This window comes from Microtus oregoni, unplaced genomic scaffold, assembly GCF_018167655.1.
Source record: "Microtus oregoni isolate MIOR12 unplaced genomic scaffold, Mior012 000007F_ref0000211, whole genome shotgun sequence".
Lineage (NCBI taxonomy): Eukaryota > Metazoa > Chordata > Mammalia > Rodentia > Cricetidae > Microtus > Microtus oregoni.
Window position 1 is genome coordinate 47859411 of NW_024543066.1, and position 20979 is coordinate 47880389.

At 35.9% G+C, this 20979-nt stretch overlaps 1 protein-coding gene across 5 annotated transcripts in view; it reads right to left on the bottom strand.

The window, feature by feature from the left end:
* Positions 1 to 20979, bottom strand: part of Tbc1d5 (TBC1 domain family member 5) — a 452807-nt gene that overhangs the window by 227975 nt on the left and 203853 nt on the right. For all 5 annotated transcript variants that reach the window (XR_005974648.1, XM_041656297.1, XM_041656299.1 and 2 more), the window contains one exon: positions 12335 to 12404. Coding sequence is in view for 4 of the 5 variants with exons in the window: in XM_041656297.1 (XP_041512231.1) it covers positions 12335 to 12404 (70 nt within the window). In the remaining variant the exon portion in view is untranslated. The remainder of the gene's footprint in view (positions 1 to 12334; positions 12405 to 20979) is intronic.

Sequence of the window (20979 nt, forward strand, 5' to 3'; positions counted from 1 at the left end):
AGGTATGACCTGTCCTCCCTTCTGGCTATTTATTCTACATCACTCACCAGTCCCAAGGGTGTTCTGCCATTGTCACCTTCCCTGGCTCCCTCACACATATATGTTAAAGTCAGGAGAGAAAATCTCCACAGATGACTATACGTTTATTAGACACCAAAAATGGTCCATATTGAAAAGAACGATGTCTAATATCTGGATCATAAGGCCAAATAAAACCAAATTCAACAACGAATTTAAAAAGAACCAGGAAAATATACTTTAAAATGAAGATAAATGGTTTATGTGATGAAATGAACCTTAATATGATGTATTTAAATTAGTTTGCATTAGTGTTCCTGGGAAAACGATTTCTACTGCCTGTGAAAAACAAAAACAGAAAAACATCTCCCCATGAAGGACAGTGAGAACCTCACTTACTTATAGATCAAGTGCCCTGTCCTTTACACTGTACTAGAAACATTCCAGATTGTAAGCTTTGGGACATTGGAATAATGGTATAGGTTTTGCTGGCTGAGCGACCCAATTCAAATCTTTTGGGACACTGTTAATATACAAACAAGGTTCAAATGTTCAAATTTTGGCACATATATTGTGCATTTTCAGAATGGAAACGTACAAATAAAATTATAGTTTTGTTCTAGAAAAGGTCTCACTATATGTAACTCTAACTGTCCTGGAGCTCACTATAGAGACCAACTTGTCTCTGCCTTCTGGCTGCTAGAATTAAAGACACTTGACATTATGAACAGCTAAAACTTACAATTTTTCAAAGACATACATAAACACAGTGCTATTCAAGGTCTCTGGCATGGTAAAGTTAGATGTATCATAGCAGTGATTCCTTCCTTCCTTCCTTCCTTCCTTCCTTCCTTCCTTCTTTCTCCCCTTTCCTTTCTTCCCTCTATTCCTCCCTCCCTCCCTCAACAGGAAAATGTTGAGATTACCAAAATATTCCCAAGATCCAAGTATAATTTTGTCTGGATGTTGTATGTACTTTGAAAAGACAAACTTCTTTGACTCTGAGTTAAATAACAGTTTTGTTTTCATAGTTATCCACTCTATTTTAAAATTAAAATAAAATTTAAAATAAAGATGTATGGTTTAACTGTGACTTCACACATATGTGTTGTTATGTGTTGTTCTTGTTCACTTGCTCTTCTCCACTCTAGTTCTAGTGGATTTCCCTTGTGTTTATTTTTGAAAGATTTATTTATTTTTTAAAGGTATGAGTGTTTGTGTGCATGCATATACAGAAATCACATTGTTCCTGGTGCCTGGAAGACAGAAGACAGGTGATTGTGAGCTACTAGTTCCTGACCCAGGCCCTCTGCAAGAGCAGTTAAGTGCTCTTAACCACCAAACCAACCCTTGAGAGAACTGTATCTTCAGGAAAAAGATAACAGTTTCCTTAAGGGCATACATTTATAATCCTTTATCCCCTTACTTGAAGTTTCATTGTGAATAGCTTCAAGCACCCCAGTCTACCGGTATTCTGAAAGTGTTAAATGGAAGACTTCCAAAATAAAGAATTCATAAATGTTATGCCACACAGCATTTAGCAGTGTGATCTTACACTATTTTGTTCCATCTAACACAAATATCAATTATTGCTCTGTCCTGTGCATCTTCATCCAATATGCTGCACATCCACTAGTCACTTAGTAGCTGCCTCTGTTATCAGATTAACTGTTTCAGTATCCTGATGATTTTACTTAATTACGACTACAGTTCAAGAGTACTAAAGCCAGAAATTCGGTTATATCAAGAAGCTAAGAGAGAAGACATATATATATATGTTTCGGTGAATTCATGATAGGGTTTATGGTTAGAAATGTCATCTGTGGATGTATGCAAAGCAGAAAAGATGGAGTTTCTTCTTTAGGGTCCATCAGCATCCAGGTGGCACAGAAGCAGGCCAGATCACTGTGTTTTTTACTTACCCAAACCTTATCCTCCCTAAAACCTCTTGCATGGAAATAACGATCCATTTCAGCCTTTCCAGACTGAAAAGACAGAATTAGACAGAGTGTGGTAAGTGTCGGGGGAGCAGAGCCAAAAACCTAAGTCACAAGAGGTCTGTCTCTAGTTCTAATATGGTAGAACTCTGCTGTCCAACAGATAAAAAATTATTTATAACTCTATCTTGAACTCTAATTTTATGTATTATTTTTTAACAGCATACAGCTAAACATTATAGCATGCACATACACTAACAGTGACCTGGAGGACTAAGAGCAGGTGTTTTAGTTGTGAACTGAAGAAAAAGCAGTCATGTATCCAAGGAAAGGGACTCTCAGGGTAGAGGTTTCTGTATAGTTTACCCTCTGGTTTCAAATTAATGCCAGTCTTTTCAAAGATAAACATTTACATGGGCTTATAAGAAGGAGTTTACAACTGATTATACAAAAATAAACAAACCTAAAGCCAGCCTCTTGATAATAAAATAGGTTTAAAGGAATTTCTGAAAGAAAAATAAAAGAAATAAAAAATTGTCCCATACAAACTCAAACCAGTTGAGCTGTTAACATAGATTACTGTCTTAGTTAGTGTTCCTATTGCAGCAACAAAACACTATGACCAAAAAACAAGTTGGTGAGGAAAGGGTTTATTATTGTTATTCATCTCTGAAGGAAGTCAGGACATGAACTAAAATGGGGCAGGATCCCAGAAGGAGGCAGTGATGAAAAGGCAATGGAGGGATGCTGCTTACCTGCTTGCTTCCCCTGGCTTGCACAGCCTACCTTTTTATAGAACCCAGGATTAGCAGCCCCAGGAATGGCACCAAGCACTATGGGCTGGGTCCTCCCCCACTGATAACTACATGAGAAAACGCCTTACAGCTGGATCTCACTGAGGCACCTCTTCCTCTGATGAGTCTAGCTTGTGTTAACTTGAAACCCAAAATCAGTTGGAAGAGTTACAAACAATTAAATTTTTTAAAGTAGAACATATTTTCAAAGACACAAATGATCAATAATTAGTTCAAAGAGAGAATATATTATAGACAGACACAAATACAGATTAGTTCAACTAACATAAAATAAAAACATCTTGATAAGCAATGGAAGCAGAATTGTGATGTGTGATCTGTTGATTTCATTGGTTAAGCAATAAAGAAACTGCTTGGCCCTGATAGCTTAAAACATAGGTGGGAGGAGTAAACAGAACAGAATGCTGGGAGGAAAAGGAAGTGAGCTCAGAGACGCCATGCTCCCCTCTCCCGGGCAGACGTGATAGCTCTGCCGTCTGAAGCAGACACGATGGAGCAATCGGCCAGGTCAGACATGCTGAATCCTTTGCGGTAAGACCGGTGCTACACAAGTTTATTAGAGATGGGTTGATAGGGATATCAGAATTAGCCAGTAAGGGCTAGAGCTAATGGGCCAAGCAGTGTTTAAATGAATACAATTTGTGTGTTGTTATTTCGGGGCATAAACTAGCCAGGCGGCCGGGGTGCTGGGGACGCAGCCCCGCCACTCTTATTCCTACAAAATTGCTATAATTTAGACCAGCATGGTCTCCATAATGATTTCCACGCTGGTAAAGAACATAAAGGGAGACTCTGTCTCAAAAGACAGAGCAAAACAAGACAAAGGCCAACCATCACCACCACAACAATCAAATTCTCATTGTTTCAAGTAGATATATTAATTTGTTAATTTTTTCCCCTTTGGTACAAAGGTGGCCCCAAAGATGGAAATTAGGACAATAGCTCTGACACTGGATCCAGGAATGAAATGTCACACATTTTATGGTTAGAAATTAACCTTTAACTCTGAAGCTTGTGGTGCTTTTTAGATGAAATAAAAATAAAATTATCAGATGAATGTTAAACATAAGATTAAAAGAAAATCCCTCCCGTATAAACAATGGGTAACTGTATGTAAATCCAATTCTTACATCTTCACATTAGAAACATGATTTTTTTTAAGATGTATTTATTTATTATGTATAAAATATTCTGTCTGGCCGGGCGGTGGTGGCACACGCCTTTAATCCCAGAACTCGGGAGGCAGAGGCAGGCGGATTTCTGTGAGTTTGAGACTAGCCTGGTCTACAGAGCTAGTTCCAGGACAGGCTCCAAAGCCACAGAGAAACCCTGTCTCGAAAAACCAAAAACCAAAAACCAAAACAAAAAAACAATATTCTGTCTGTGTGTATGCCTGCAGGCCAGAAGAGGGCACCAGACCTCATTATAGATGGTTGTGAGGCACCACGTGGTTGCTGGGAATTGAACTCAGGACCTTTGAAAGAGCAGGCAGTGCTCTTAACCGCTGAGCCATTTCTCCAGATTAATTTTTTTTCATGGAAAAAAAAAATATCAACTTCACCAAAAGAAAGATGATTAAAATCTAAAGGGAATTAAGAATTGGTCTGTGGGTCACCTTAAAATTGATCTCCATACCTGTTAATTCTAAAGCAGCAAAGTAGTGCTCTAGGAATCCTAACAGAATCATCATCCTCGTCTACTTACCAATCACAAGACTGCATTATATAACGGGAACAGCAAGGTCAGAGGAATATAAGACGATTGGGTGATGAGGGGGAAAGAGGGAGAATTTATTTAGGCTATTCTCTATTATATTTGATACTCCAACAAAAAATTGATCTCAGTGAGTGAACATATATTCTTAAAAATAACCAAAAAGGCAAAATAATATTCTTGGAATGTTATTAGAAAATTGATTTTTTTTTTTTTTTTTGGTTTTTCGAGACAGGGTTTCTCTGTGGCTTTGGAGCCTGTCCTGGAACTAGCTCTGTAGACCAGGCTAGTCTCAAACTCACAGAGATCCGCCTGCCTCTGCCTCCCGAGTGGTGGGATTAAAGGCGTGCGCCACCATCGTCCGGCTAGAAAACTGATTTTTAAATTTGAAGTGTCCCATAGCTTTTGCCCATTCTGTGTTTTTTAAACCAATGTTTGGCCATCATTTCACTGAGACAAAGGACACTCTAACACATGAATATAAAAAATAGTGCCTGAAATTAAATTTTCTGAGTTATTGGTTACAAATAAGATGCATGAACATCTTTGTGCTAATTTTTTGGCTTAATTTTTAAACTTAATGATTGAAAAATGTTCACAAAAGATTTGATTTTAAATAAAAAAAAACAGATCTACAAGAACTCTTCACTGAGTTATAGAACATATCATATTGACAAAAATAAGCAACTTTGGAAATGTTGATAATCAAGACAAATCATTTTTTTTGTTTTTCCAAAACAAATAAGACAAGATACATAAAAGCAGAAAATTCCCTAAATTTAATACTTCAATAAAAGTTCTTTAAGAGCATAAAATACAGGTTTTTGAGGAAACATTAAAAACACAAATAAATACGACTTTTTATTAGTAATAATTAGCTATGTTATTATACTATTACTAAAAATTAGAAAAAAACAAAGTAGTCAGGAATGGTTGTACACATAAACCTCAATAATCAGGAGGCAACTCCAGGAGGGTGGAGTGTCTGAATCCTGTCTGAGCTATTACACACCAAGGCTTTAACTACACAAGACAGGAGATAAGAGAAGGAGGGAGTGTGAGGAAACCTGTATGTATTGGGGGATATTCAGGTTTCCATAGAACTTTTAAGTAACAAGTCATTCACCCTTTTCAAAGGCACACAGAAGTATTTTTGCGTTTCCTTTTAATTCAAGTAAATCATTTATTTAAATTCTCTGTAATTACAACCTTTGGTTTAGTGGGTAAAGACTGGTAACTGAACTCCAATGGTTTTCATCATTTTGTGTCTACTGAAGTCTGTAAGATGCACTTAAAAATTATTCATGGAAGCTGGGCAGTGTGGGAGCAAAAAATAGCTGGGCAGGGGTGGCACATGCCTTTAATCCTACCACTTGGGAGATATATGCAGGTAGATCTCTGTGAGTTTGATGCCACCTTGGTCTATAGAGCAGGACAGCCAGGGCAACCAACCAAGCAACCAACCAAACAAAAGAAAAATGAAAAAGAAAAGAATTATTACTGGGAAATTATTTGGTTGCCAAAACCCATAAAAAAATACTAGTAGTACACTTTCTTGAATGTCACAGCTTGAAGAAATATACTCATAAACAGGGACAGGAAGAATTAAATAGAAAAAAGTAAAGAAATTCCATTCTTTACCACTGTATATACAGAATATGGAAAATGAGAATCAAGATAATGTACACTATTATTTTAAAACAAACTACAATGAATTATTCCTATCCTATTCCATTTATGCAAGACAAGACAATGAATGAAAATTAAGCATTACTTTCAGTTTCTGAGAATACAAAGTAACTAGGCTGTGTTGGGGAATATTATTTTCAGGTGTGTGACTTATGTTTACGCTGTGTTTATTTAACTCTGTATAGCTGTGCCTGTCTAAAACACCAAATGGTCCTAATAAAGAGATAAATGGCCAATAGTGAAACAGGAGCAAGGATGGGCAGGACTGGCAGGCAGAGAGAATAAATAGAAGGAGAAATGAGGAAGAAGGCAAACAAGAGGAGAGGAGGATCAGGGGCCAGTCACTCAGTTAGCCACCTATCCACAGAGTAAGAATAAAATAAGATATACAGAAGTAAGATAGATACAAATGCAGAGGTAGATGGAATAATTTAAGATAAGAAAAGCTTGCTAGAATATGGCCAGGCATTTATAACTAAGACAAGCCACAGTGAGCATTCACTGGGAGTTGGTGGTGGGCCCCCAAAGAGTCCAGAGAGCTTAACTTCACACTAGTCTGAGTTTTTCTAAACAAACTGGCTAGTAAATCCATTTTACAGTATATTTTTGGCTATATAAACCCAAGCTAAGTCTTGCTGATAAATGAGATGAAAATGGAGTTCTTTTCTATATTAGAATTATACCTTACAAGTCTGGACAAAGCACTACATTAACTCAACAATACATTTTATCTGAACTTTTGTAGAAAGCTATCATATTATCTCGTTAAAAGGATATTTATAGATATAGTAATAAAAGTTTATATATGTTCACCTTCTATTTATTCATAGGTCACTGTTATATCATCTAACAAGTAAAGTCATACAAGCAGCTAGTACTGCAGAAAAACAGACTAATGTCATAGTCTGTATGCATGTGCTGGCAATAGGCTTGTTACTTTTGACAAAACTGTGAGCTGTTCTTAGGACCAGACAGAACATCTCTTCTACAGGGCAACCACATGCGAGAGAGCCTCTTAGGGATCTTCTCCAAGCTTACAAACGATCTTCTACCATACTCTGCAAGATTTTGTTTGGATGGTTACATAAGAAATTAAGATCAATGTCTGAGGAAAGACATTAAACTGGTCTTTAAAAAGCATAAAATATGGTAAAAAATCAATGATGTCTTCTCAATTTTTAGACATTTTCCATTTTAAATGGTTAGAAGATATACAATCAAATTTTAACTAAGACTTCTAAAACAAGGCATTGTGTAATAACCTTTCTGGTGCTTTGGGTGCTAACTACAACCATCCATGTTCTATTTGAATCAATGAAGAAAAACTACATGAAGATACAAATGCCAAATAAAACTTGGCTATTTTTAAAAAGTCTATAGAAGAAGCATTAGGTTCACAAAGCTACACTTAAGAGTCTCCTGATGTGATGTTTCAGAACTTACTTGTTCAAGTTCCAGAAATTAACCTGTGATTTAAACAGTGCAACAGCTTCCCCTCACCTGGAAATACTTTGTCTCAGAGACTGAGCTTCAAGATTCTTTTCAAATTGGAAATGGTGGAACAAGGCTTTAATCCCAGTACTCAAGAAGCAGAAGTGGGCAGTTCAGAATTTAAAGTCAGTCTGGTCTACATAGAGAGGTCCAAGACATCCAGGACTTATATAGATAGACCCAGGCTCAACTAAGACTTTAAAAAAAAAAAAGGAGATATTTTCCAATTTCCCAACCAATACGAAAAGCTCGAAGATGATGACGGTGACAAAGCAATTAATATTCAAATATTCAGTACCACTTGACACTTCTCAGATCAACCATATTTTATTATCCTTACTTCAAAGTGTGCACACAGGATAAGACTTGTACAAAGTAATCAATGCATCTGCAATCGTTATTTCAAACTGGCACAGCCATATCTGATGGGAACAGCAAAAGTCATAGGGCCAGCACAGCTGGTTGACAAAGATCCAGCAAAGCTGAGTCACCTGATGGCTGATGTGCCACCTTTGGTTTTCATCTTCACCTGTTGCATATTTAGGTGACGTTTAATATTTGCACAATTTTGGGATATTGAATTTATGGAAAATTTCTTATGAATCACTTATGCCTTCTCCCAGGAATGAGCCTCTAAGCTTCCCCTGGACAGTCCTGAACATACTATTCCCACCCCCTACCCCCCACACCCCACCCCTGCTTTAGGGAGATATCCTTATCTACTTGAAGGTCTTCCTTATGCCTTGGAGGTTGTGACACACATAAAAAAAGCCAGAGATCTGTTCATGAGGCTATGAGACATTCTTGAAATGAAAGATATTCAAAACAAAGTGAACTCGAAAAGGTCAAGCTAGAGGAGCGGGCCACAGTTCAGACCGCAAGCCTCTTCCCACTATCCACTCAGGCATATACAGCAACAAACTTAGATTAGCTAAAGTTACCTCTGCCCTACACAGAGATTCATATTGATGAGCAAAGAATGGAGGGGAAATATGCTAAAGAATGAGATGTCAGGACCTCCCTTTCTTAGAAAGGCACATGCAGAGCCAGCTGGAGATAAAGCTTACTTTGGAGTGTCTAGGGTGTGCACGCCTTGAGTCAGCTGTTAGGTGAAGGACAATCACACTATGACCCAGGGACCTAGAGACACTAACTAACAAGGAGGGTTCCAGGGGGAAGCATAGATCTCCCCAGAAAGAAGAAATAAAAAAGATTTTGTGGGTGGACTGTGGGCAGATTGGGATGAGAACAGAAGAGATCAGGTGGTGGGTTGGGGAGAGTGGAGTAGGAGAGTAGTGGGAGAGATAAATGGAATTGGGGGACTATGGGGGGCTATGTGGAGACTTAGTGCTGTGGAAACTACCTGGAATCTACAAGGCTGATGCTAGCAAAGACTGGGACACCAAGCCAGTCACCAAACCTTCAACCTACAATCTGCCCTGCCTAAAAGATGGGCTGGGGTAATGGTGGCACAGAAATTGTGGGAGTGGCCAACCAATGACTAGTCCAACTTAAGGCCCATGACATGGAGGGAGTATATTCCCAACACTGCCTGGAGAGCTAGGAACCAAAGCCTGGACAGCCTAGAGACCTAGGATAGACCAAACATGACTGGCCAAATAAATAAGTAAACGAACGAATGAATGAATGAATAAAAAAATAAAAGAGAAAGCCAATGAAAAGATTCCTAATGATATTCTGCTATACTGTTAGATCAGTGCCTAGACGAACTGTCATAAGAGAGGCTTCCTCAGGGAGCTGACAGTAGGAGCAGATGCAGAGACCCACATTAGGCAGAGACCAAGGAATCCTAGGGAGCTGGTGGAGGAATGATTGTTGGAGCCAGAGGGGTCAAGGACACTGCCTACAAAATCAACTAAGGAGGGCTCATAGAGGCTCACAAACTCTGAAGCAATAAACATGGACTCTGTATGGATCTGAGCTAGATCCTCTGCATACATGTTGTGATTGTCAGGTTGGTGTTAATGCAGGACTCCTAACAGTGGGAGCAAGGGCTGTCTCTGACCCTTGGAACCCTTTTCCTCCTACTGTGTGGCTTCATTTAGCCTTGATATGAGGATCTGTGCCTAGTTTTATTGTAACTTGTTAGGATGTGTTTGGTTGATATCCCCAGGAGGCCTGCTCTTTTCTGAAGGGAAATGGAGGGGGGCGGACCTGGGAGAGAGGAGGTGGTGAAGGGAAGGGATGGGAGGAGTGGCGGGAGAGGAAACTGCCATCAGGATGTAATATATGATAAAGGCCAGGAATAAAAAACAAAAATAATTACCCAAAGTATAAGACTGATGTTACAAAAATGGAACAGGTGCCCAATGCATTCGTTTATATACCGTTTCTCAGTCCTTTAAAAATTTGTAGGAAAGAGGCGTGTTAGTTAGAAAGCCCACAGTCATTCTACAGATATACTGGTCCTAGGTAACAGTGTGAGGATGCTTGGCATCACATGAGGTCTACGGTATCAAGTGTCTTAACTATAAGAATGAAGATTTCTAGCCAGCAGTGGTGGCACATGCCTTTAATGCCAGCACTAAGGAGGCAGAGGAAGGCAGATCTTTGTGCACTCAAGGCCAGCCAGAACTATGTAGAGAAACCCTATATCAAATACAAAAAAAAACAAAAACAAAAACAAAATACAAACAAAAATACAACAAAACATATTTTTGTGGTAGTTTAGCTAACACAAAGGTAAAACTGTTACACAAAACATTGTTTTGAAAGCATGAAACTATACTTTTTTTGATAACCTATTTCAAGTAAGTTTCAAAGAGATAGAATGATTAACAAAAATAATTCACTTTTTCAAAAGTAAGTTTAATGAATATTCTGCTGCTGCTGTATTGTGGTTCTATTCTGCAAGAATTTCGTTAGCCAGTAAAATCAGTATGAAAATATACTCTAGAGCTGTATTTCGGTGAATTCTGCATTTAACCTAAATGTCAAATTCAAAAATAAGCTAATTAAATTGTAAGAGTTATTGCCTACAGGGTACAAAGAAATGCTAATTCACACCTTAAATACAGTAAGACCACTTAATAGCAGCATTGGCCTGCCAACTATCAAAACCCACTTTTGCATACTATACTACTTGATCTTTTTACCTTGCACTTTTAAATTACAATAAATTAATATTCTAATATAACAATAACAGATATTAATTAAAAATATTTAGTTAACAAAATTATTCAATGTACAGTAAGTTGTAATCATTTTCAAAACAAAATTATCATTTAATAATGAGATACTTTAATCTTTAAACTAGTCAAGGACAGAATAAACTAAAAAACAATACTGTCTTCAAATTAAAACATCTTTTACTATAATTTGTAAGATACCAATTATAAAATTTACATAGATAAAAAGGAAATGAATTTCCTTCGTAATATCATTTCCACGTCTTTCTTATTGCACTTGTACTTTAAGATCATTATACCATAACTATAGATTTCACATATATCAACACTCCTCAGTTATACACCAAGTTATGGATTCTTACATTTCTTTTGTATTCACCTCTGATGGTTATTTTGATCAGCTGTGACATGTCCATATAGGAATTTGTCTGTTATTTACTATGTCACATTCCAAATTTCACATTGTACTTCTAGACTAAAAGGAGGATTTAGAGAAGAACTGCAGCATTTAAAGGAAATATGGCGCAATGAATATATGGTGAGATACAAGCCCTATAGTATCACAATGAACGTATGGTGAGATACAAGCCCTATAGAATCACAATGAACGTATGGTGAGATACAAGCCCTATAGAATCACAATGAACGTATGGTGAGATACAAGCCCTATAGTATCACAATGAACGTATGGTGAGATACAGCCCTATAGTATCACAGGAACAAAACCTTTTTGTCCTATGACTGACAACTGGCGGACTGATAACTTAGACAAACCTCCACTACTAGAAAATAAAGATGTCACTTCAGGAATTCATAAACAGACTGTAATAATCAAATTATTCACAATTTTCCTATAAGTGCCTCCTACAGGCAGTTATATTTTTATAGTGTAAAAGCTAACAGCATGCCTGTAAGCTGAAGAAATAAACACTGCAGCTCCAATGAAGGAAATAGAATACAGACACAAAGAAAGCTCAGTATGCAAATGAGTTGCCAAATGTACAGTGTGCATATTCATGTCCCAAACTGTTGATATACACTATTAGAACTAACTAATTAATCATCAGGACAATGTAACACAATTAAAGACTTTCTTCATTTATCTGACTGCTACTTATAATGCTTAAATATACTAGTACTGAATTGCAGCGGTTTTCCTACAATGAAAAATCAGAACTTAAACATTTTGGTTAATCACTCAAATATTATTGGAAATATTTAATCTTTCTTTTTCTTTGTTTTTTTATGCAAAAAGTAAAAAAATCATAACATTTACTAAAGCAAAATCTAAGGTTGAAACCATTAAAGAAACAAAAAGACAAAATAGGTACTTAAGAATTTCTGATGTTCTGTTTTGCTATTTCTTAAGATGGCAGACTGCCAGATATTACACTGTCTTTTCTTTATACATATGACGAAGATAGGGTTAGAAGTTCTTATTATTCTAATACCATAATTTTATACAGCTTTGTGTCTTCTACGTTACCTTGTAAAACTGTGTGACCATGTACTTATCACTTACATATATGAATTAAAGGTTCCTTCAGAGTCTAAGGTAGAATTTGTTCTTTTCCCATTTTGACTTGGATCTCCTAGAGACAAAAAAAAAAAAAAAAATTAAAGTAACATATATTGCAAAAGTGAGTATTTCACTTAAAAAGCACTGTGTGACAGCTCTATGTACTGGCATACTAAAAAAATTTCACAACAGACATAAATATTCCCTTTCCTATCTCCTAATTATCTTTTGTACTCTGAGCCTTTTAGGAAAACGTTCATATGGATGTCAACATAAAAATCAATATCCAAACTCCTAATTTGCGTAAGAACACTGCCAAAGTCATTACTAACAGAAGTACAGTATGATGCAGTTTTTCTATGAGTCACAAGAACATGGAAGCTTGATTAGATGCTAATATTTATGAACAGAGGCGATCTTTGTTAGAGACGAGATTGCCATCTCTAACCACTAGTAGAGCCACAGAGGATGTAGGCAGAGGACAAAGCTGGAAGCTGCTACACTATCCAGCAGTCTCCTGAGGAGACAGGTAGAAAAAGCACAGCGGGAGATGTTACTTCAGAATGCACTTTAGGACCCTTCTAGTGCATCTCAACATTCTTCCAAAAGAGGTCGCTAACTGGTAATGTTATGTCTGAACACAGAAATACAAAACACAAAATAAAATTTTACCAAAAGGCCTTAGTATTTTGTGGTGGTTTAAAAGAAAATGGCCCAAAGGGAGTGGCACTATTAGGAGGTATGGCCTTGTTGGAGGAAGTGTGCCACTGTGGGGGTGGGCTTTGAGTTCACCTATGCTCAAGATACCACCCAGTGTCACAGTCCAGTTTCTGTTGCCTGCAAGATGTAGGACTCTCAGTTACTTCTGCTCCATATCTGCCACCACACAGCCATGATCCCCACCATGATGATAATGGACAGAACCTCTGAAACCATAAGCAAGTCCCAGTTAAATGTTTTCTTCTGAAAGAGTTGCCATGGTCATGATATTCTTTCACAGCAATGAAACACTAAGACGTGTTTCCTGTAATAATATTTTTTCACATAAAAAAATCAAGAATATTTGTGAAATCAAAATTTGAATGAATCAATATGTATGGACTAAGATAATATACAAGAAAATAAAATTTTAAGAATATTTTAAAAGCTTAGCAATATCCCAGGGTAAAATAAATTGTATAGGTAGAAATTTGATAGTTTACTTCATTCAATATATATATATATATATATATATTAAATACAGTTTTAAAAAAGCACTTTAGTATTAAATATATCACTTCTTCCTCAAAGCAAGTTATAAACAGTATATAATTAAATTGTACATTTCTAACCCTTACTATGTAACTTTCAACATCATTTTATATTTAAAGCTTAATAATTAAATTATTTGTTCAATAATATCTTATAATTTTGATTTATAATGAAATACCTAAGGTTTTATATATATATATAATATATAGACCTGGTCATATCAAATAGTAATTGTGAATAGTTCAGTTTAAAAATGAGATTAAGTTTTTGTATATAATACTAAGGTATTTTGATTCTAAATTATGCCACTCATTACATGGCTTCTAAAAAGTGAAAGGTCATTTGTATGAGAGTCTTGTGTTGGGTAATATAAAAATATTAGTTCTACCTCAGACTGTGCAGCTATGACCAGCATTTTTAATGTTCAGAAACAGACTCAGTTCTCATGCTGAACCTTTTGATTCTTTTTTCAAAGCATCCTTCCAGAGCATTTCTGATAATTTGGCTGTTTTATTTCTTTCGTTAAAAATTAAAATAGATTTCAGCATCCAAAAGGGGTGATGTTATTTAAAAAAAATCCAGAGCTTAAATGTTTAAGATTACTTCAGCTGTGGGCATGCTAATTCTTTGACCACACGGATATGACTAAACATAGAACATTTTATTTTCATTAAAAATTAATAATATCAACATGAAATGAAAAGATAGAAGAAACAGTATCTCAGCTAATTAAACATAAATTTCCTGAAACACATGCTCTTCAGCAGTGTGCAGTCACTTCCTGCGTGGCGTTCCACAATCAGTATAGAAAAAGTATTATGATACACATGAAAACCATCTTCTTTCTCCTTAAAACTAAAGATTATGACTAGTTAAATATACAAAATATTACCTACAGAATTCTTGTTCATTTAAGCTGTATTTTATAAGATCAAATAATTTTTTAAAAACTCATTCAAAAAAGAAGTTGTGCGGCTTTTTTTGTTTTGTATTTTGAGTGTATCCTTATACAGCCTGGCTGGCCTGGAACTGGCTATGCACAGGAAACTCCTACCTCTGCTGGGCTTAAAAGGCAACAATACCATGCCTGGTTCCTTTTTCTTTAGTTTCAAATTGTCACCAGTGAAAATGTCATATTAACTGTAACTTTCAAGGTGCCATAGAATGTAACAGGGAAAGAAAAAGCAGTTTTTCCTTATCAAATACAGGGTTGAATTGTTTCACTAGAAATGTTTGTGAAAAGATTTCAGAGTTTGTTATATGGGGAAAAACAATGAAGTTTTGAAGTGAGAAAAAACTGCTTTATTCTTTGAATCCTATAGTTGAATAATTACACCCAATGTTAATGAAAACATCTGTTCCTTCCTGTTAGAGAGCCTTAATTTTAGTATAGATGTTTTAGATTCTTATATTTGAGGAAACTTAACTTTTGAAAGGTTTCAAAACAAAAAAGACAGAGTTTGTAATTCTAGAAAATTGTACATGCAATATGCTCTGTCCTGTAGGGATTTTTATTTGGAGGTGCTCAAAACCAGTAACTAAGAGAAAATCACCAATAGAAAGTTCGCCTTCCAATGAAAGGGTGGCATGCTGAAAGCACATCCACAGAACAGGGAACACCAAACGCAGTCTCCAGAATACTTCATTGCTCTTAAATGTAGTAGAGTAAGTATTAATTTTAAAAGGAAAGGACGTGTAATTACAGTAGAATATTGGAACCTATGTGTAGTTTCTCCCAAAATAACAACAGAGGATGCAAGAGAGTTTAATATCATGTTTTTAGTTGTTATTCTAATTTGAGGACCAAGTTGTCAGATAACCAGCAATAATTGAAGCAAGAATGTACAAACTGATTTCTACTCAGGCAGACAGACAAGACAGACAGACAGACAGACACACACATACACACTATTAAACTTACAGAAAGTATTCATATAACACAATTATAGGATAATAAATTTTGAAAAATAATTTAACTAACAAATATATACAATTTTTGGAATACAATTCTCATTTTAAAGGCATTTCAAAACCCAGTGTACAAAATGATCTGTATATTTTAAATCAACTTATATAAGTATGTGTATGATTTATATACAACTATACAGCATACACATTCATTATTATAATATATAATTACAATAGTTTATATCTATAGATTCAACTGACCAATTCTTATGGCCACAAATTTTTGAGAAACACATACTACTATTTGTCTTATTATTAATTGCAATTAACTTTAGAAAATGAGTTCATAACAAAATTAAAATAATTTGGCTCATCTCTTGTCACAAAATAAAGCTTCCATTGTTGGGATTGGGTTACATATAACTGAGTTGTTGGCCAAAGTGGTGCCATGGTAATCCACAAACAAACAGGCTGTTGCCAAGGCAATGGACTGCTCTCCACAAACTGAGAGCAAGGCTGCATTGCTGAAGACAACACCTACACAACTCACTGAACAAGCAGAAGTTGAGCTGCTGCCTACATTGCTTTCATCTCTAGGTTCAAGCATTCTTTGGTAGAGGAAGATATTCTGTAGGATACTAAAAGAAAAATGTAAGCACCAAATCAGCCAGAAACCGTTTGATCGAAAATGGAATCCTGCCTGTAAGATATAATGTTGGCACAAAGCTTGCAGGAATTACCAACTAATATCTAATTTGACTTAAGGCTCACTCCATGAGATGGAATCCAAACACTGCTTAGGTGAGGAAGAACCAGGAACCTAGGGTAAAACCAAATACTACTGGTCTAAAAAATGTAGCAGTAAAATTATTCCTAATAACATTTTGCTATGCTCAGTGATCAGTGCCTTGGTCAGTCATCATCACAGAAACTTCCTTCAGCAACAGGAACAAATACAGAGACTCACAGCAGAGTGAGAGACCTTGGAACACTAAGCCCTAAATGGGAGGTCTCCATCAAATCCCTCCCCTAAGGGCTCAGGAAATCTCTCAGAAGAGAAGGTAGAAAAAATGCAAGAGCCTCTGAAGAAGAGATGGAGGACCACCCAGAACACAAGGCTCTCTAGAGTAACATGATCAAAGCTCATAAGAGTGCTGAGAGTAAGGTGGCATGCCGAGGGCTGGTATGGGTCTGTACCAGGTCCTTTGCATATACACAACGGCTGCCAATTTAGTGTTTTGATTCCGGAGTGGGGAACAAGTGCATCTCTGATTCGTGTGCCTTCTCTTAGGGTTCTTTTCCTTCTGTTTGTTTGTCTTGAACCTAATGTGATTTTTTTAAAAAAATTTTATGTCATTATATTTTATATTGCTATATTTTATCATTATCCCTAATAAGTCTGTTTTATTCTTATTTTCTCTAATGAGAGACAGAAAGGGAATATATTCAGACAGGCAGGGAGGTAGAAGGAAACTATGAGTAGCAAAAGGAGGGAAATCATAATCATATAATAATGTGAGAAAGTAATCTGTTTTTAAAGGGGGACAGTTTTTAAAAAATCAGTTTGGCTCATTTGAGGAAAAAATACACTGCTAATTTGTGTTGGCTTAAATGAAGTATTTTCAAATAGTAATTTCTGACATATTATGTATTTAAGTTATTATGTCAATAATAATATAATTGTAACTTAAAATTTCAAAATAGATGAGCAGAGTCAAGATATTCTTTTAGCTTTACCTATACTCATGTTGAGATAATTGACATTTATTAGTTCAATCCATGAACTGTTGAAATCATGCTAAGTGAAGTTTTATAATAAATTTCTGTAGGGTTTTTATACACAAACATCTGTCTGCTTTAAGAAGAGAGAATCAGAATTTTTAAACTAGGTTAAGTTAAAAAAAAACAGTCAGAAAAACACTATAAATAAGTGCAGTTACTCAAATGTGCCTTTCGTTTACATCTGAAAGCACTGAATTTGAAAGTATCACATCATGTGAAGTATGAATACTGAAAACATTTTATAGTAGAGACAGGCTTAGACTTGTGAGAGAAGTGCTACTGTCATTTTATGATTTAAGTAGTGTATCGGGGTGGGGTTTTGATTCAAACTAAGAGGATGGAAAAAATGAGGAGATCTGAAAACTTGTATCTTTTAAAAATGCTAGCAAAGAGTAATTAAATATTTTTATTAAACTTAATATCCTCAGAAAGAATATCACAAATCATAATTTAAAAATAGCCATGTGTTGACACATAGTTGTTAAAGACAAATTATAAAAAGGGTCAGTTTTCATCTATCAACATTGTAGCCACTGAGAGTATTATATTATTTCCAAAACTAAAACTAGTAACAGCCACCAGAGATTGATGTTTTATTAAAAAATGTGAATACTGACAAACAGGTAAATATAAGAAACTCATGAATAAGTTTCTACTTTATTACTGTTAATTTATCTACAGCATAGAGATCAAATAATGCTCCAATTTAGTTCTCTATGTTAAAATTATTATTTTAAATAACAAAAACCCTTTTGCAAATAAACAATAAAACATTTTCTTGGACAACCTCCAAAGTCAGATCAACTTGTACCACATGCCGTCACGACACATTAGTGAAGGTTCCTGAACCTGAAATATTCACAAAACATGGACTTTCACATATTTAAGTAGTAGAGAAAAAGAGATGAAGAAGATGGCTTCATTGGTTTAGCACTTGCTCAATAAAGCATAGATACTGACTTTAGATCCCAGCATCTCTATGAAAGTCTAGTATGAGCAATCGTGTCTGCAACTCCAGTTCTGGGGTACAGAGACAAGACATACCATGGGACTCCTTAGTCAGCCAGTCCAGCAGAAACAACAAGCTTCAAGCTCAGTGAAGAGATATTGTCTTAAAAATTAAGGCTGAAAAAAATAGAAGTGGCCACTTGCCTCTTCTATTTCAATAAGATCTCTTGCTTTCAGAAACAACCCAGGTGCACAAAAAATACACCATACACAATCAAGCATGCTCACAAAATTAAAAATAAGAAAAGAAGAGGAAAAGAAAAAATTCAGAAATGTATGAGTGGTGGGTAGCAGAAAGTGGTGCTGGTCTTCACATGGATGAGAAGGTTGGGGTAAGAACCTGCAGAATAGGTGGGTCAAAGTCTAGCATCTGCAAACAGTTCCCTCTTGAGAGCCACACTCTATACAAACTCCTAAATGACATAGGACCAACAGAATTCTACCAGACTATAGGGAAAGGTCTTTGAGTGAGCAATCAGAACACAATTTGGCTGACTGAGTAACACAAAGGTAATACTTAGACTCTAAAGGGTTTCCTAGATGATTTCCATCATTCATGAAATTTTCCAAAATAATAAGTTCTATTATGCTGAACAAAACTATGTCTTACTATAGAAAAAATTTAGTTTCACAAATAATTAACAAAAGACATTAAACTGTGGTCTATTTTAGGAGCAGTAATGGAATTTAGCACTGAGCTAAGCCAACGCTATAGACTACCTACCATGATAGTATCAAGCTTCTACTATATACCCTAAGAGCTTACAAACCATATGGCCTTTAAAACCATTGTCCCCATAAAGAATTGTTGCCTAGAAATGATGTAATTTGGGTAATTATAAAATCTTAGTAAGCAAAAAAAGTAACAAAACAGATTAGAAAAGAGCTGCCTAAGAAGTATACGTATTGCCAAAGAACCAGAAATTATTTCATTGGATTTGGAAAATAGTATTAAGGCCAAAGATAATCATACAACTTCGAGTTTCAAGACTTAAAGAAAGGGTCTCACTGTGTAGTCAAGACTGATGCATCAGTCAACATCCACAAATACCATCTTAGGAAAATACAAGTCAACTATGGATGATTAACATTTGGACTTAAAAAAGGGTTTTTTTGTTTTTGTTTTTTTGCCCCTTAAGAGTTATACTGGATGTTTGAAACCTCTTAAAATGCAAAGACATTTATTAACTGAGGAACTTTGGGGAGTCTATGTCTCCTTTGTTGATGTCTGAAAAACTCATGCAAACTATTTGTAGGATATAAGCTGCCATTTATTAACAAGAGTAACTAACCTCATTTATGTTTTCCAGTTGATAACTGAATACATTCTTTCAACTAAAAATTATACTTAAATATTTCAAATCTGAAGTTTCAAAGTTCAGATAAAAAATCCTAGATAAATGATTTCAAACATACTATTAGTACTACAAAACATCTACCACTACAAATGAAAGTCACTGAAGACTTTATATATTTGATTCAAAACATTTACCAACCTTACAAAAATTCTAAAAAAACCACAATGGTTCAGAAAAGTGTACCTTACTTTCAATGTGTTTCCTATTGAAGAATTGCTGTTTTCAAAGAGTTCACAAAAAGCTGGGTGGTGGTGGCATCTGCCTTTAAACCCAGAACTGGGAAGGCAGAGGCAGGTGGAGCACTGTGTGTTCAAGGCTGCCCTGGTCTACAGACTGAATTCCAGGACAGTCAAACCCTGTCTCAGATAAAAATAACAACCAAAAGTTGTCAAAAACTCTAAACTCATGCTAACTTGTAATTATTGTTTTATAATTCATAATTATTTGTTAATAGAAATGTCCTGTTAAACCTGTCAATAACCAGAAATATATTGCATCTTTAAACCTATGACAAACTAATGATCAAATTTAATAATTCATACATACCATGAAAGATATCAAAGTAGCTTTTATTGATAATTTTATACAAACTAACAAATTAATAGATATCTAGATGAATTATAAGTAGGTCCTAATTAAAAAAGGCATTTTCTAATTCAAGCTTGGATTTATGCACCCAGATCATCTTTTCAAGAATGTAAAGTTCTATGGGTAGGCACTTGTTGAGTACTCGATGTTACAGAAAGCAGAAAGCAGGTGAAAATGGGTTTGAACAAGAGGACACATTACAAGCCCAGGAAGCAGAGGAACTTGGCAGCTTCAGCCACATGGTTCTAGCTTTAGAATCAAGGAAACAAAACAGGGTTGTGGAATCTCCATCTGAAGCTAAGGAAAGCTGCTGAGGCCAAGCATGTGTCTCAGGAGTCCCCTGCACAGAGGCCCAGAGAGGCCAGTGCGTGAAGCTGTGAATGCGAGATTCCAAGATGTTGGAGATGTCAGCGTCATAGGATACCTGCCAAGAAAAGCTGCTAACAGGGTATGGAAACAGCCCAAAAGACAGAAGGATATTGCAGTCAGCAAATCTGAAAGGATTGGGAAAGCTGAACAACATTTTGACATCAGACATGGAGATGTAGAGTTTGGAGTTTGCCCAGCTGGTTTTGGTCTTGCTTTGGTCTAGTATTTCCTCCCTCCGTTCCCTTTTTGCCCATTTGGATTGGGCAAAATACCCTGTGCCACTGTAGGCTGTATATTGTGAGGATGAAATATCTGCTTTTTAATATTTATTTTACTGGGGTTACAATTAAGAAATTGTCTTGAGTCTCAGAAGAGCACTTGAAC